This window comes from Plecotus auritus (assembly GCF_963455305.1).
Source record: "Plecotus auritus genome assembly, chromosome: 6".
Lineage (NCBI taxonomy): Eukaryota > Metazoa > Chordata > Mammalia > Chiroptera > Vespertilionidae > Plecotus > Plecotus auritus.
The window spans coordinates 84744412-84762557 of record NC_137773.1 but is presented as its reverse complement, the minus strand read 5'-3'; the positions used below and the strand labels follow the sequence as shown (position 1 = coordinate 84762557).

Sequence of the window (18146 nt, the reverse complement as noted above, 5' to 3'; positions counted from 1 at the left end):
TGGCAACTAATACTGTCAATTGTTATCTTTGAAGTGACAGGCTTGATCATTTTTTTGAGAAAATGCCTGCCGAACACAAGTCTTAATTACTAGTTTGTCAGTTTTCTTCAAGTAAAAATGATGTTCCAACTCATTAAGTGTGGGTTATGCATCAGTAGCTTCCCAAAGAATACAGTGTAGAAGTGGAGAAAAAAAATGTAACTTTAAGAGAAACCTGACATCTAGTGCCAGGTGACCAAGCTTAACATCAACAGTGATAAGTCATGTTGATAGTATGGACCCTGAATATGATGTGATGAGAATGGCACTTTACATCTGGTCTTAAAACCGATCACTCCACTCTACTGAGAAAAACATCAGATTGTAATTGAGGAAAAGGCTACAAAATACCTGACAAATCCTCAAAACTCAGTAATCAAAAACGGAAGTGAGTCCTAGCTGTTCTGGCTCAAGGGTTAGAATGTCTGCCCACCCACCAAAGGGTCTCAGGTTTGATTCCCAGTCAAGAGCATATACCTGGGTTGCAGGTTCCATCCCGGCCTCAGTCAAGGGGGAGTTCAGGAGGTAACCAATTGATATGTCTCATATTGATTTCTCTCCCCCCGCCCCTTTACCTCCTTCCCTCCCACTCTTAAAAAAAAAATCCATGGAAAGATTATCCTTGGGTGAGGATTAACAAATATCAGGGAAGTGAGAAAACTCATAGCCAAGAGCCTAAGGAGACGTGCCAACTAAATCATGTGGGATCATGGGACAGAAAAAGGACAGGGAAAACCAGGAATCTGAACTAAGTGTGGACTTTGCTTAATAAAAATGTATCAAGATTGGTTCATTAGTTGTAAGAAAAGTATTATATGCATGGAAGATGTAATAGGGGGAAACGGTATGGGAGAAGGTGCGGCTTTTGCTGTGTGCTGAAGTGTGCATAGGAGTTAGACAAGAATGGAGGAAGGCAATCTCCGGGCAGAAGCAGCAGCTCATGCCAATATCTAGGGTAGGAATGAGATGTTTGAGGTCAGAAGGAAGGCAAATGGGGTTGGGGAGAATGGCAAGAGGTTAGGGCAGTCAGCAAGGGCCAAAAGATAAAGGGGCTTGTGTTTGATGGCATCTGAGGTGGATCAGCACTGATTGTGGGTTAAGGTCTATCTGGGAATGAATTTCATCTATGCCATTTACTACTGCCTTTTGGTTGGGTTACCTAACTTCTCGGTGTCAGTTTCCCTGACTGTAGAAAGGAAGAAATTTTAATATATTTTAACTCAGTTTGCTGATTGGTACATACTAAGGCTCAGTAAATGCTAGCTTTATATTTTAAAAATATATTTTTATTGATTTCAGAGAGGAATGAAGAGGGAGAGAGAGATAGAAACATCAATGATGAGAGAGAATCATTGATTGGCTGCCTCCTGCACGACCCCCACTGGGGATCGAGCCGGCAACCCGGGCATGTGCCCTTGACCAGAATCTAACTTGGGACCCTTCAGTCCGCAGGTCGTGGCTCTATCCACGAAGCCAAACCAGCTAGGGCGCTAGCCTTTTTTTATCATGTATCTTGAGACAGACAGGAGTCACAGAAGGATCCTCAAGCATAAGTGGCAACATTTGACTGACCTCCTCATATGCATTTTTATTTATGCATTTGGAATGTGGGTAACATTTTACTGCCACTCAGGGACTAAAGCAGCCCCGGAGTCCACCCCAGGAGCTGTCATTGTCGGAACTAGGCCTTGGATTCCCGTATCTTGTGGCCCAGGAAAGGCAGGAAGCGGGATGCAGGACTTCAGCATCCCGCCTCCCAGCTTCAGAACCCCCGTCAAAGGAGAGCATAAGTTTGACCGGCGTTCATTACGGCCAATCAGCTGCATGAAGGTAAGCCTGTAGGCCAATGGCGAGGCGGCATCCGGGTGTGGCTAGCCGGACGCCTGAGGGCCTCGGCCTGGAAGGCAGCAGAAGGCGGGGCGTCACTAGTGGCGGGCGCGCTGACCAATGGGCGGTGGATTCCTCTTCCCAGGGCCGGGCACTGGCAGACGCGGTGACGTCGGCGCGGGTCAGCGCGTTACGAGGATCAGCGCGGCGAAGGGAACGGCGGGGCTCCGAGCTTTGGGAGGTGAAGAGCGGATTCTATTCGAGGTCTGCGGGTATGGAGAACAGTTGGGGAGGTCTGGATGAGGCGTTTGGAGAGCGGTAAAGGGTCTGGGTCCAGGCCTGCGAGGGGCGTGGCGGCCTCGGGGTAGCTTGAGCAGAGACATTACGGGTTGGGACCCTTGGAGCTATCTATGAAGGGGGCTATCAGGGTCTACCTAGGAGCTTACGCGTAGGTTGGGGGCGAAGGACAATGGAGAAGACAGATTGATCCTTTGCGGGTCCCGTTTGGGGTGAAGGAGACAGGGGTGGAGGCCTTTAATACCAGGAGGGGTGCCTTTGAGGAGAGGGAGGAGGTTAGTCTTGCTAGGACGGTGAAAGTCAGGGGTAGGCAAGAATGGGTAGGAGGCTTGCAAGAGTTTGGAAGCCATTGCCCATTTCCTGGAATTCAAGACTTGGGGAGCACACCGCTGAGGAGGGTCTTAAGAGACTAGCTGAGGTGTGGGGGAAGTGGGTAAGGACGAAGAGGAGTTGAGATTGCTGATAGGCAGGAAGGATTTGAGCGTGTTGAGGCTAGAACTAGGAAGTTGGGCAGGGAGTGAGGGAGTTCACGGTTTGGGGCTGTGACGTATGTGGGGGAACTTTTAGGAATGTGTGGGGGCTCTGGGAGAAGCCTAGGAATGTGAGGCAGAGAAAGGCTAGGGCAGTGTGTAAGGAGGTATATGGCTGATGCGAGTGATGGGAGCAAGGTGGCACAGGGGGGCTGACTGACTCCGCGACCTTTTGGGTTGTTTGGTGTCAAAATGAGATGACACATGCAAGTGCCCTTCCTAGAAACGGTGGAACTTCAGCTTGGAGTGATGTGAAACCTATGGTTGGTGAGCAGGTTGCTCTGTTTGCCAGGAATTATGGCTAGCATCTCACTCTTTCTTCCCTTATTACCCTGTCTCCTCCAGGGTCACTTGGTAGGGGACTTCCCGAGTTCCTGTCCTCAGGCTGCAGTGACTGGGCTTTCACTGGAGCGGAAGGTGCTGGAAGGCAGACCGGCTACCATGTCCACATTCAGGCAGGAAGATGTGGAAGACCATTATGAGATGGGGGAGGAGCTGGGCAGGTGAGCAGGCCCCTCTGAGAAGGCTCCGGGGTAGGAGAAAGGCACTCCGGGGTTTTCTGGATAGTATGTCCCCTTACGTCCTGTATCCTACCCTCCAATAAGTGAGTCAAGTTCATGTGCTGGTGGAATGAGTTTGGGCTTTGGAATCAGACATCCTGGCTGAGAGTCCTTGCTCTGACATCCTTTGTGCGTTTCCTTTGGGAAGAAACATAATTGAGTACATATAGCACCGAACACAATGCCTGGCATATGTAGCTATTAGCAGGTATAGTTGGTAGAGGTCTGCCCCTCTCTTTAATCCTCTCTTATGGGGAGTACTTGAGTCTCTCAGCTCTTGGCGTTTCCAGGGAAGGCCTCCTGCCTGGGCCCAATCTCCTGCCAATTGTGTAGCATTCTTATGGGAGAGAGAGGAGGTTTCCCTTGCCAGCCAGGCAGCTGATTTCCTGCCTGGCTGGGCCTTGGAGCCTCCCTTGGGAGCTTGCTCCCCCACTTGCCCCAGACCAGCCAGGCACCATCCCTCCCCCAACCCCCCCCATCACCAGCCTGAAACCTTATTTGGTGAGTTTGCTGCTGGCCAAGGCCCCATGATGTCACCAGAAGGGAATGTAAATAACTGAGCCCTGCATCAGGCCTTTGCAGGCTCCTTTGGGATTCTGAAGTCTCTCCTTTAGGAATTTCCTCTGTTTTGAGTGGTAGCGAATGAAGTCTCTCCCTCCCCCTGCCTCCCAATCTCAAACTTTATTGTTGAAAATGTGTGAGGATCTCCTGCTGAGGGTAGTTTGGCAAAAATCAGCAAAATGTCATATGTATATTCCCTTTAACTCACCGATTCCACTGAATTAATTCAGTGGGAATATATACATACATGGCCCAATGACCTGGAAACAGGAATAGTTGCTATAAAAATTTTATATGAGCAAAAGATGGGAAGCCTCTTTAGTGGTCATCACGGCCCCTTCATCGGTGGGTGGAATATTGTGCAGCCATTAAAAGAGCCAGGCAGCCCTGGTTAGTGTGGCTCAGTTGGTTGGAGCATCATCCCGTACACCAAAAGGTCCCGCAGTCAGTTCCCAGTCAGGGCACATACCTAGGTTTCAGGTTCATTCCTTGGCCTCGGTTGGGTTGTGTGTAGGAGGCAAATGATTGATTTTTCTTTCTCACATTGATGTCTCCCCAATTTATTGAAATTTAATCAAAAATTTTAAAGCTGTGTCAATTTTATTTTATTTTTTAAAAATACATTTTATTGATTTTTTACAGAGAGGAAGGGAGAGGGATAGAGAGATGGAAACATCGATGAGAGAGAAGCATCGATAGCTGCCTCCTGCACGCCCCCTACTGGGGATGTGCCCGCAACCAAGGTACATGCCCTTGATCGGAATCGAACCTGGGACCCTTCAGTCCGCAGGCTGACGCTCTATCCACTGAGCCAAACCGGCTAGGGCAAGCTGTGTCAATTTTAATAATTTTATGCCCTAGCCTGTTTGGCTCAGTAGATAGAGTGTTGGCCTGTGGACTGAAGGGTCCCGGTTCGATTCCAGCCAAGGGCACATGCCCAGGTTGTGGGCTCGATCCCCAGTAGTGGTGTGCAGGAGGCAGCCGATCAATGATTCTCTCTCATCATTGATGTTTTTGTTTTTTTTACTTTTTTTTTTTATTGTTTAAAATATTACGTTCATCATTGATGTTTTTATCTCTCTTCCTTTCCCTTCCTCTCTGAAATCAATAAAGAAATACATAAAAAATTTATTTTAATAATTTTAATGACATACTTTATTTAACCTGGTTGATCATTTTGCTTGTAATCGCTATAAAATCATTAGTGAAAACTTTTATCACTTTAAAAAATATATATTTTTATTGATTTCAGAGAGGAAGGGAGAGGGAGAGAGATAGAAACATCAGTGATGAGAGAGAGTCATTGATTGGCTGCCTCCTGCATACCCCCCACATTGCATGTGCCCTGACCGGGAATTGAACCATGACCTCCTGGTTCATAGGTTGACACTCAACCACTAAGCCATACCAGCTGGGCTCACTTTTTTTTTTATATGAAGCCTTTGAAATCTAGTGTGTATTGTATGCTCACAGCACATTTCAATTTGTACGGGCCTGACAGCTGCGGTGTGGCCAGTGGCTGCTACCTTGGACAGCACCACTGTATGTAATGGTCCAGAACATTCTCAGCGATAAATGAAGTGAAGGATTAATGACACATATCACTGCATACCACGTTGCAACTTGTATAAATTGTAGATGTCCTTTGGACATCTGAGTTCTTTTTTTAAAAAAAAATTGATTTCAGAGAGGAAGGGAGAGGGAGAGAGCGATAGAAACATCAATAATGAGAGAGAATCATTGATTGGCAGCCTCTTTCATGCCCCCCACTAGGGAACAAGCCCACAACCTGGAATCGTGCCCTGACCAGGAATCGAACCCTGACCTCCTGGTTCATAGGTAGATGCTCAACCACTGAGCCACGCCAGCTGGGCTCCATTGATTTTTAGAGAGAGTAGGAAGGAGGGAGGGAGGGAGAGAGAGAAACATCAATGTGAGTGAGACACATTGACTGTTTGCCTCCTGCACACGCCCTAACAATGTAACTACTGAGCAGCAGTAAGAACACAGAAAGATTGTGACAGACCACAATTGTGTATGTGGCCCATACAGCTTAATATATTTACTGTTTGGCCTTTTTCAGTCAACTTCTGAGTTAAAGCAAGTTAATGTAACTAAATTCCTAGGTAGCAAAATAGTTTGGACATTGACCCTCGCTGGTTTGGCTTAGTGGATAGAGCATCAGTCTGAGCAGGAGGCAGCTGAGCAATGATTCTCATCATTGATGTTCTTTTTTTTTAAATAATATATTATGATCCCAATTTTACTTTTTTTAAAAATATATTTTATTGATTTTTTACAGAGAGGAAGGGAGAGGGATAGAGAGTTAGAAACATTGATGAGAGAGAAACATCGATCAGCTGCCTCCTGCACACCTCCCACTGGGGGTGTGCCTGCAACCAAGGTACGTGTCCTTGACCAGAATCGAACATGGGACCTTTCAGTCCGCTGGCTGATGCTCTATCCACTGAGCCAAACCGGTTTCGGCATCATTGATGTTCTATCTCTCCCTCTCCCTTCCTCTCTGAAATCAATAAAAATATATTTTAAAACAATAGCTTGGACATTGGATAGTTCTCTGGAGTGCAGTACATAGAATTTATCTCTCTTTTAAATAACAGCTATCTTGCCCTAGCCAATTTGGTTCAGTGGATAAAGCATTAGTGTGGATTGAAGGGTCCCAGGTTCGATTCCCGTCAAGGGTATGTACCTCAGTTGCAGGCTCGATCCCCGGCACTGGTCGGGGTGTGTGTGGAGGCAACCAATCGATGTGTCTCTCTCACATTGATGTTCTCTCTCTTCCCCTCTCTCTAAAAATCAATGGAAAAATATACTCTTCAGATATAATTAACATAGCATACAGTTTACTCATTTAAAATGCATAATTTCATGATCTTCAGTATATTCACAGTGTTCTGCAACCATCACGACTATTTTTAGAATATTTAATCTCCCCATTAGCAGTCACCTCATCCCCTTTCCCCAGCCCCTGACAACCACTATCTCAGATCTGTCTCTGTGAATTTGCCTGTTCACATTTCGCATAAATAGAATCATACACTGTGTGGCCTTTTGTGTCTGGCTTCTCTCACTGAGCTTCATGATTTCAAGGTCCATCTACATTGTAGCGAGTGTCAGTGCTTCACTCCTTTTCATGGTCACATAGGTAATGTTCCCTTGTGTGGATGGACAGAAACATGTGTTGTTTCATCTTTTGGCTGTTGGGAATCATGCTGCTATGAACATTTGTGTGCAGGTTTTTGTGTGGACACATGTTTTCATTTCTCTTAGATACATACCTGGGAGTGGAATTGCTAAGTCAGATGGTAATTGTATGTTAACCATTTGAGGAACCACCAGACGTTTCCACAGCAGCTGCCCCATTTTGCATTCCCACCAGCTGTGTGTGACCGTTCTAATTTCTCCGCATTCTCACTCTTCTCTTGTTTTGAAAGTTGTGTGCATTTTTTACTCTGGCCAGGTAGCTCAGTTGGTTAGTGTCATCCCAATACTCCAAGGTTGCAAATTGGATCCCCAGTCAGGGCACATATAAGAATCAATCAAAGAATGTATAAACAAGTAGAACAGCAAATCAGTCTCTCCCTTCCCCTCTCTCTATAAAATCAAATAAGAAACAAGAAAATGTGTGCATTTCTTTCAATCTGCCTGTTAAATAGAAGCTCTCTTGAAGGCATTGGCTCTTTCTTTTTTCTTAGGTTTTTAAAATAATGAAATATACTATAAAAAGTTGAATCAGTATGGAATTGTATCAAATAAATAAGAAACCCTCTTTGCTGCCTTTATTTCCTCCATCCCAGTCCTCAGAGATGGCTATTGTTAACAGCTTGGTGTGTGTCTTTCAGACCTTATTTTCTACATATACATACATAAATATATCTGTATGTATGGATACAATATATACCAATTTTAAACAAAAAGATCTCATTCTATGTGTCATTTTGCAGGTGGCTTTTTTCATTGAGCTTAAAGAGTTGCTTTCATTCTTTTTCATGATGGTGTAAAATTCCACTGGATTTATTTCCATGATGGATTTCAGTTCTCTCTTGGTAAACATTGAGCTGTTTTTATTTTTTTTCACTGTTGCAAAAAATGCCAGGTAGCCATTGTGTCTTGTGCACTTGGCACTCACATAGCAGCATACCTACTGGGTACATCTTGGATGCAGTGGGGACTTGCATCTACATGGTGCCCCAGGAGATGGTGGCAGGCCTAGGTCCCTCTTGATGCTCTGATCACCTCCCTTCTCCTTCTGTCCCTGCAGCGGCCAGTTTGCCATTGTGCGGAAATGCCGGCAGAAGGGCACTGGGAAGGAGTATGCAGCCAAATTCATCAAGAAACGCCGCCTGTCATCCAGCCGGCGGGGGGTCAGCCGGGAGGAGATTGAGCGGGAGGTGAACATCCTGCGGGAGATTCGGCACCCCAACATCATCACGCTACATGACATCTTTGAGAATAAGACCGATGTGGTGCTCATCCTGGAGCTGGTTTCTGGTGGGGAGCTCTTTGATTTCTTGGCCGAGAAGGAGTCGCTGACAGAGGACGAGGCCACTCAGTTCCTTAAGCAGATCCTGGATGGTGTCCACTACCTACACTCCAAGCGCATCGCCCACTTTGACCTCAAGGTAAGCCCCACTGGGAAGCTCTGGACCAGCCTGGCTGGCCGGTGCAGGTGAGGATGGGGGCTCAAGAGAGGGTTCTACTTTCATGGGCACAGAATGTACACCTCCTGGACCTGTGATGCTCTGGAAGTTGAGGAGAGGGACCTGCTCAGGCCTGGACCCTCAGGGTGGCATCAGCCTGCCCAAACCCTACGGGCTGGGAGTTGGGGGGTGCCTAGGGAAATTCCAGGTGCTGTTCCCAGAGATGCCAGGCCAGCAGAAGCAGCAGATCCTCCTCCCACTGCCCTGCTCTCCCTTCCCCAACCCAGCCCGAAAACATCATGCTCCTAGACAAGAACGTGCCCAACCCACGAATCAAGCTTATTGACTTTGGCATCGCTCACAAGATTGAAGCCGGGAACGAGTTCAAAAACATCTTTGGCACCCCAGAATTTGTTGGTAAGGCCCTGCCTGGTGCAAGAGGGGCTGGGGCTTGGGTAGGTGTATTCAAGGATTTCCAGCAGTATAGGGTGAGTTGGGCCTGGTCCCTGGATGTCTGACTCACTGCCCTCAGGTGCCCTGGCATTGGGCAAGGGGAAGCTCAAGACCTCAGTGTTTAGAGCATTGACCCACGCACCAAAGGGTTGCAGGTTCGATTCCTGATCAAGGGCACATTCCTGGGTTGTAGGTTCAATCCCCTGGCCCAGGTGAGGGCACTTGAGGGAGGCAACCAATCCATGTTTCTCTCTCTCTCTCTCTCTCTCTCTCTCTCTCTCTCTCTTTCTCTTTCCTTCCTCCTCCTGCCTCCCTCCTTCCTTTCCACTCTCTCTAAAAATCAATGGAAAAATATATCCTCGGGTGAGGATTAACAATAACAAAAAGACCTTGGGTTGGTGCTGTCACTGTCCCAACCTTCCTGCTTCAGAGCTGGCCTTGCCTGTGTATTTGTGGGTGTTTTCCTGAGTGACCACTTCAGGGGTCGGGGGGAACTGTACCACTTCTCTTGGCTATGTGCCCAGTGTGGCCTTAGATGCAACCAGTTCTTGACCCTGTGCCTTCTGTTTCCCTGTCCCTGCAGCTCCTGAGATTGTCAACTATGAACCCCTAGGTCTGGAGGCGGACATGTGGTAAGTCAGGGGTAGCTTTGGGGACCCAGAGCTGCCCAGTGCTGAGTCCATCATACACACCTGGGACCGCTCCTTGTGGAATCTCCCCCTGCTCATCCCCAGGAGCTACAGGCTGGGGCATTGCCCATCCCATGGTCTTGGTGCTGTGGGGCATAGGCAGGATGGACCATTGCCTTAGAATAGGGTTCAGCAAAATGCAGCCCAATGGCCAGAACAGGCCTAGGAGCTCGGGTGGTGGTCTCAGTTTTTTTTAAAGGGGCATTAAAAACAGCAGAGCCCTAGCTGGTTTGGCTCAGGGATAGAGTGTTGGCCTGCAGACTGAAGGGTCCTGGGTTCGATTCCGATAAGGGTACGTACCTCAGTTACAGGCTCCTCCCTGGCCGGGCCCTGGTCAGGGCTTGTACAGGAGTCAACCAATCAATGTGTTTCTTTCACATCGATATTTCTCTGTCTTTCCCGCTCTCTTCCACTCTTCCTAAAAATCAATGGAAAATGTCCTCCTCCTCGGGTGAGGATAAAAAAAAAGCTGACAAATATGCGACAGACCATTAGTGGCCCATAAATATTCACAATGCCCTGAAATGCTCACTCTCTGAGCCTCTATAAAAACAGTTTGGGAAAGGGTTGGAGACGCATTACAGGAATGGTGGTGGCAACTGTGTTCTGTATCCACAGTGAGTAAGTGGTGGAAAACAATTAAACATGGGGACTGGCCGGGGCGTTACAACCTTCTTGGTTTCTGTGGCAAAGGTAGCGTAACTTAAAACATGTAGGCTGCTGCTTATGCTGCTTGGCACTACTGCTGGAACCTCATCCCCTAAAGCCCCGACGTCTGCCTGACTTGGTGAGTCAAACCAGTCCTCTTCATGAAAGAATATGCTCATGACCCCTTTCTCTTAACTAGGAGAGTTTTCCTCTAAGATGAGAAGGGACTAATTCTTGGGCTCCTGACCTGCTGTTAAGCACTGCACATGCTCTGTCTGAGCCCACTGTGGGGTGCGGGGTGCAGCGGGGGCGGAGGAGGAGGAGGACCCGGACCTGGACCTTTTGCGCTGTGCAGCTCTGACTACGCAGGCATAGCCAAGGGCAAATGCGTTCTGTTAACTGTAATTAGCTTCCTTAGTTTGTATTTTTCTTGTTTTGTCCAGTGATGGACATTATGTGTTAAGTTTCACTAGTGAAAGAGACAGTGTCCAATGTTTTGGTTGTATTATCCTGTGGTGGATATTATTGTCATCTGAACATCATCATGGGCAATTGACAAATTTTGATTGTCAGTAGTTATTTCACAAAAGAGCAAAATAACTTGGAATTTCTGATTGGAGTGCAGCAAGGCAAAAGCAATAAAAACAAACCAGAACACTATCTAAGGACTCATTTGTGTGACTACTTTGTAAAGCATCCTGGGGCTATAATGAAAGTAACAGTAAGTCAGTTCTTTTAAGATGTTCTTGAGATTATATTTAATTTTTTTAAAACTAATAGGCTTTATTTTTTAGAACAGTTTTTAAAAAATATATATTTTTATTGATTTCATAGAGGTAGAGAGAAATAGAAACATCAGTGATGAGAGAGAAGCATTGATCGGCTGCCTCCTGTACAACCGCACTGGGGATTGAGACTGCAACCTGGGCATATGCCCTGACCGGGAATCAAACCGTGACCTCCTGGTTCACAGGTTGATGCTCAACCACTGAGCACACCAGCTGGGATAGAACAGATTTCGATTTACAGAAAAATTAAGCAATAGTACAGAATTCCCAAATAATCACCCCAAATCCCCATTACACACAGTTTCTCCTGTTATTAACGTGCATCAGTATGATTTATTTGTCGCACAATTAATGGATACATTTTTAATGGACACAATATTGATACATTATTATTAACTAAAGTCTATGTTTACTCATATTTCCTAATTTTTAACCCAGTGTTTTTGTGTCCCAGGATCCCATTTAGGATACCATATGACATTAAGTTGTCATGTGTCTTTAGTTTTATCTTGGTTGTGACAATTTCTCAGGCTTTCCTTGTTTTTAGTGACTGTTACAGGTTGAATTATATTCCTCCAAAATTTGTATGTTGAAATTCTAACTTTGGGGATATTGTCTCTAAAGAAATAAAATGAGGTCATTAGGGTAGGCCCTAACCATTATGACTGGTGTCCTTATAAGAAAAGAAGATTGGGACACAGAAGGAAGAGCATGTAAAGATGTTACAGAATAGTAAGAAGCTAGGAAAATTCCAGGACAGGCGGAATAGGGAGACTAAGACAGATAAATAGCAGTTTGCAGCCACCTAGTAAATCCTATCTTCCTTAAAACAAGGACACTTAAGACTAAATGAAAAGTTTGGTGGGGGAAAAAAAAAAAAGTAAATGGTTTGTACTTCTCCTCCCCAACCAGAGGGTAAATAGCTTAAATCATCCTATTCAGGAAGACAGATAACAGAAATCCAATTAGTGCCATTTTCCAACCACAACCAAAGGGTAGACAAATTAAGGGAATAAATCTCATTTTGGTACATATGCAGAAAGCTGATGAATAGTCTATTGATTCTCCCCTAACACCTCCCCTAAATGCCCAGCCTTTTAAAAACCCCTGAAAATGAAGGTCCCAGCATGTTCTCCCTCCGGGAGCATATCTATGCCATTCCCTTCTCCTCCTTTCCCCACAGGCACGTATCCCCTAATCTCTAAGGGACCCCATGAGATTTACAACCAGGGGGGAAATGGTCCTTGTTTCACTGTCCTAAGTGTGTGTTTGCTGTGGTCAATACATTATTGCTTGCTTTTCTATAAAAAACCAACAACACAAAAAATAGTTTGCCGATCCTGCTGGCCCTATACTGGGTCCCAGATCTGCAGGGACTGTGGGGCCATGGTGCTGTTTGCCCTGCCCTCTCTCTGGCCCCTTTGAGCCTTGACAGGAGGGTGTGGCCAAAGCTGTTTAAATAGCCAGTCCTGAGACCCCAGGACAGGAGAAGGGGAGTGGGGCTGACAGACCTGTGGGCTGACAGACCTGCTGCCCAGCTGGCCCAAGAGCCTTGGGCTTATAGCGTCCCCATGTGGGCTCCCTTTAGAAACTCTGGGAGTCAGGGTGCTGCACCCCACAGCTAAGCTGACCTTTCTCTTCTCATGTGTCCTCTTCTAGGAGCATTGGCGTCATCACCTATATCCTGTGAGTACCCACCTGACATTTCCTGCTGTCCCCTCCCCCCATCATTATGTTTTAGGAAATTCCAAGGATTATGGGAGCCATGTATCCAAGGACCAGGCTGAAGACCAAATATATGTTTTCTACCATAAGTCAGTGTCAATTGCCCAGAGCCCCACAGGGGTGGTGGTGTGGCCCACTCAGTGCAGAGTATTAGGAAGGCAGGTGACACATGTGTCATCACCAGTGATGCCTACCTTGGCCGTGTGCTAGGTGGCATCAGCCAAGATTCTCTTGGAAAGTGACTGTTTTTTTCCACTGGAATCACTAAATGTTCGGGGCAGATTCTTTGAGATTGTGCATCTACATAGATACTTTGAGCTTCCACAAGGATTTTCACTCACAGGTTTTAGCGTCTATCTAGCTGGGTGTTGACTTCTTACTGCCTTCTGGTTGGCAGCTGGGGGTTGGGGGCTGGTTGGGAGGTCCAGGGGAATGCATGTGTGGGATGGGAGGGCTCAAGGTTCACCTTCCTCTGTTGGCCCCTTCGTGAGCACTTCAGAGTTTGGTGGTAGCCCGGGCAGCAGCCTGGTGATGGAACAAACACATGGGACAATGAGCCCCGTGTTTGTCTTCCAGTTTGAGTGGCGCATCCCCATTCCTGGGTGAGACCAAGCAGGAGACCCTGACCAATATCTCAGCCGTGAACTACGACTTCGATGAAGAGTACTTTAGCAACACCAGCGAGCTGGCCAAGGACTTCATTCGCCGGCTGCTTGTCAAGGACCCCAAGTAAGCACAAACCGGGCAGAGGGGTCAGGGAGCAGCCCTGTAGGGAAGGCCAAACGAGTCTCCCTAGCACAGGTGGTGTGGCCAAGAAGACATCTCTCCAAGTCACCACGTCTTTGTAACTGGCTTCTGCTTTGGGCTGGAGATAGCAATGGATGGCTTAGATTGGCCCACACTGTGTCTTAAGAAGCTTTAATTCATTGCCAACTTCAAATGAGGGTTTCACATGAAATTCCAGGTTGCTGCTTTTTTTTTTTAGGAAAACCACCTCAAAGTCCTGGAAGCACAGAGCCTCAATTCATAGGGAGGTGCTCTCTGTGGCTGCAGCCCTCCCTGTGTATTCTGCCCATTCTTGTTGCCTTCCCTGCCCCTCCTGTGGGTACCTGTGTTGTGAGTTGTTTGTTGTTTGATCCCAGCATTAGGTCTCGACCCTGTTAATCCTTCAGGGAATACTGAGAACCCAGAGCCTATGCCCCCAAAGGTGCCTTGACAGGCTCCTTGTGGTTGGCTTCGCAGAGTGGGTGCTCTGGATTGTGTGTATAATTTCAAGGTCATTTCAGGGACTTGCTGCCAGGCTGGAAGGGTGAATTTAGGGTTTGGGGGTCCTCAGGGACAGGTGTCTGAGCCAGCCCTTGACGGGCTGCTGAGAGCAGAACTGAGGCAGGGAGAGCCTGGAAAACCCCTTCCCTGCTCACTGTTCCATGGGGGGAGGATGGTGCAGATGGCACACATATGACTAACCAGGGCTGGGGGTGGGGGGTGCTTTTCTAGGAGGAGAATGACTATCTCCCAGAGCCTGGAGCATTCCTGGATCAAGGTGAGGTGGGGGCTGCTCCCACTGAGGGATGGTAGTTGTGACAAGCCCTCAGCATCCAGGGAGGGTCCCCCGAGTGGTGGGCCTGGGCAGTGGGAGATGAGGTGCTCCCTGAAATGGTGTCAGAGCCATCTCACTGAGGCATCCGCTGGCATCCTTGGTCCCTCTATGCACGCAACAGGGCTCCCTCCCACAGAAACTTTCAGAAGAGGTCACCTCTAGGCCAAAGTTGGCAGCCTTCTGTAAAGGGCCAATCACTATATTTTTTGCTCTGTGGTCCCTGGCATCAGTATTCAGCTCTGCCTTCGTATCAGGAAAGCACCATGACCATATGCATGCAAATAAGCATGTCTGTGTGCCAACAAAACGTTATTTACAAAAGCAAGCAGAAGGCTGGATGTGGCCCTCGGTGGTCAACCACCTGCCCCCTGTTCCAGGCTGTGTTCTCTCTCCCCCTGCAGGCGATCAGGCGGCGGAATGTACGGAGGGAAGACAGTGGCCGGAAACCGGAGCGACGGCGCCTGAAGACAGCCCGCCTCAAGGAGTACACTATCAAGTCACATTCGAGCATGCCCCCCAACAATACCTACATCAACTTCGAGCGCTTCTCCAAGGTACTGGAGGAGGTGGCGGCGGCCGAGGAGGGCCTGCGTGGGCTGGAACACAGCCGGCGGCTCTTCCATGAGGACATCGAGGCACTGACAGCCATCTATGAAGAGAAGGAGGCCTGGTACAGGGAGGAGAACGAGAGCATTGGCCAGGACCTGCGACGGCTGCGGCAAGAGCTACACAAGACCGAGGCCCTCCAACGGCAGGCCCAGGAGGAGGCCAAGGGTGCCCTGCTAGGGGCCAGCGGGCTCAAGCGCCGCTTCAGCCGCCTTGAGAACCGCTACGAGGCTCTGGCCAAGCAGGTGGCCTCCGAGATGCGGTTTGTGCAGGATCTTGTACGCGCCATGGAGCAGGAGAAGCAACAGGAGGTGGAATGTGGCCTCCGCTAGGGCCACATGTGGGGGTTGGGCCCAGAGGGTTCTGGTGGTGGGTGTCCCCTTCACAGCCCTGGAGCCAGGCCCCTCTATCATTATCTGGCTCTAGAGAGTTCCCGGGCTGGGGCTGAGATGGGAAGAGGCTGGATTGGGTGGGATGTGCTTCATGGGGCCCAGAATTCACTGCTGAGAGGAGGGGCTTGGCCGGCTCTGCCCCAGGAAGACTATGCTGTTCTGGGCCTCCTCTGCACAGCCTGTCTCCCTCAGGCTTAGCTTCTCCAATACCCCCCCCCCCATCTCTCTCTCTCTTTATCTCTCATTCTCACAACAATGGTGACTGGGGGTGAGGTGGTGGTGGCGCTTCTGGGGTACTGTCATCTCTGGAACTCTGAACTCTCTGCAAGGGGTTGGTACCTCCAAGATGGACTGGCCATGATGGACACAGATGCTTCATGCCTGGCCCAGTGGCAGGGTGGCAGGCTTCATGTCCCGGGTTAGGGGGCTGCAGGGCAGTCAGAGGACATGGAGCAGGGCCTGGTCGTCATCTTCAGGCCCTCCCTGCCCATCCAAGCACACCCAGCCTCAGGGCGGGTTTCTGAGGGCTCCTGCATGCCCCAGGGTTTGGAATTGGAGGGGCCTCTGCTGGATATGGGCCTCTCCTGCGAGCTGAAAGGAAATAAAGCCCGGATTCTGACATTCAGCCATAGTCTGTACTTGGGCCAGGTTGGGCAGCCAGCTTTGGGTCACTTGGTGCCTGGGTTGTGAGCTCGATCCCCCTCTAGAGATGGGAGGTGGCTCCTCAGGGTCAGTGGTGGAGGGGGCCTCTGAGCACTGTTCTCCCCAGTCCCTTGCTGGGGCACTCTGGACCCTGAACTGGGCACCATGGCCAGAGCTGAGGGGATGACCCAGCCCTTGAGGAGGTGTCAGTCTGGAGGTAGTATGGGGAGTAGGGGGGCATTGTGGCTAAGCATGTTGCCTAGATGCAGTAAAGGAAACATTTGCAAGAGCTGGGTCTGTTTCTTTCTTGAGGCCCAGGAAGTCCCTGGGTGAGACAGGTCTTGGGGTCAAGCAGCTGGGGACAGGAGTAAAGAGCTGTCATCCACTCTGTAGCCCTCCTCAGTGTGGAGCCATCTCCTCTTTTCACTCCCTCATAATGCCAGGTGCAAGTTTCTCATGACACATAGTTCCTGAAGTGCCAGCGCCACCAGTGGAGTCCCTCCCCTGCCTCAGTTCCTGGCCCTGCCCTACCAGTCCCTGCCTCGTTCCTTTCTCCAGTGCTGCCTTTTAAACTGTTAGGGCTCCAGGCCAGCATCCCTTGGTAGGGACCACATGGCGAAGTCACAAAAGGCTCATGGGCCCACCATCCCTTTCCCCAGAGATCCCTAGGACTCCTTAGCACCCTTTCTCCCCCCCCCCCCCCGACTCTGTGCTGTTCTGTGTGGGGAGAAGCCCATTTGACTGCCTCTGCCTCTGCTGGTTTCCAAGTGCATCTGGCTAGGAACCCTCAGGAGCACTGCCCTGGACTAGTGGGGTTGAAGAGGGGTTGCAGTGGGCAGTGCTGTTGTGTGCCACTAGGTGCTGCCCTTGAGCAGGATCTTGTATCTCCTATGAAAGTTCTCTAAGGTCCAGGCTTGAACAAAATATGGGTCCCTAGCTGGTGGCCACTCTGAGCTCAGAGATCTCTGCTGCAGGTTGGGTTAAGTGAGGGACACCTGTGTAGACCCTTCACCCCCAGCCTGGCCAAGTGCAGGGAAGAACCAGGCAGGTGGGGCTTGTATTCCTGCTGAGGCTGCTGACCAAGGCTTCTGCTACCAGGACATTTGCCAGGGCTGAGGCAGGGTCTTGAGACCTGGCTGTAGGGTCCGGTGGAGGGGGTGGGACCCCCTCCATGAGCTCCATTGCATTGCATATAACACCTCTGCAAACGTGTCTGCTGTGAGCCGAAAGGAAATAAAGCTCCAATTCTGACATTCAGCCATTGTCTGTGCTTGGGCCAAGTTGGGCAGCCAGCTTGGGTCACCTGGTGCCCGGATTGTGGGCTCGATCCTCAGTGGGGAGTGTGCAGGAGGCAGCTGATCAATGATTCTCATCATTGATGTTTCTATCTCCATCTCAGAAATCAGTAAAAATATATATATTTAAAAAAAGCCACTAGATAGAAACTGAAATTCACTTGGACTCACACCTACCCTTTCAGTATGCAAGGTCCACCATGCTGCAGGGCTAAATCTGCAGTATCTTTCAGGGGGTGACAAGCAAGTGTCCTTGCTCTGGAGATGATTTCTGCCCCACTCTCCTGACCTGGGTTATCTTAAGTGGCTCAGCTCAGTGCAGCCTCAGTTTACTCAAGTCTGTCAGTTGAGGGCATGGGGAGCCACCTTGGGGCCATAAAGCACCTCACCGGAGTGTGTAGCCCACACAAGCACTTATCAAATAGCGCTACCCATTGCAAAGCCTTCTGGGCTGGTATGCTGTTACTCATCATGACTGCAGCAGGCAGACTCTGAGATGTACCCCAAAGACCCCTGGTTCTTGCCAGTCACTCCCCAGGAGTGGGCTGGCCTAGTGGCAGGTTCTAACCAACAGGATTCGGCAGAGGTGGTAGAGGTCAGCTGCACATATGGAAAATATAGCTCTGGATAAAGACCTGTTTATTAAGCACATTAGTGAGGGTGTAGTAACCACAGATCCATCGCAGGCATCGCTGTGTTTGAGAATACTTCAGAGGAGCTTTTGGAGCTCTTTGAGAACATCTGGAATCTCTTCCCTAACGCTACCTGCATAGTGAAGTTCAGTTTCCCTGCTCAGCTTCCAGCACAATTTTCCAAGGCAGATCCAGCGCCGG

General features: G+C 49.0%; 1 protein-coding gene across 3 annotated transcripts; it reads left to right on the top strand.

The window, feature by feature from the left end:
* Nucleotides 1-1939: 1939 nt before the first annotated feature.
* On the top strand, nucleotides 1940-17275 carry DAPK3 (death associated protein kinase 3). 3 transcript variants are annotated; one of them, XM_080674874.1, is made up of 9 exons: nucleotides 1940-2107; nucleotides 3039-3196; nucleotides 8097-8457; nucleotides 8763-8892; nucleotides 9512-9560; nucleotides 12713-12739; nucleotides 13355-13507; nucleotides 14276-14321; nucleotides 14780-17275. In XM_080674874.1, the coding sequence occupies exons 2-9, from the start codon at nucleotides 3135-3137 to the stop codon at nucleotides 15314-15316; spliced, it is 1365 nt and encodes a 454-aa protein (XP_080531000.1). In that variant the 5' UTR covers nucleotides 1940-2107; nucleotides 3039-3134; the 3' UTR covers nucleotides 15317-17275. The 3 variants fall into 3 exon arrangements, with proteins under 3 accessions (XP_080531000.1, XP_080530998.1, XP_080530999.1); XM_080674872.1 differs by having other exon boundaries at nucleotides 2026-2138; XM_080674873.1 differs by having other exon boundaries at nucleotides 2036-2130.
* The last annotated feature ends 871 nt before the right edge of the window (nucleotides 17276-18146 follow it).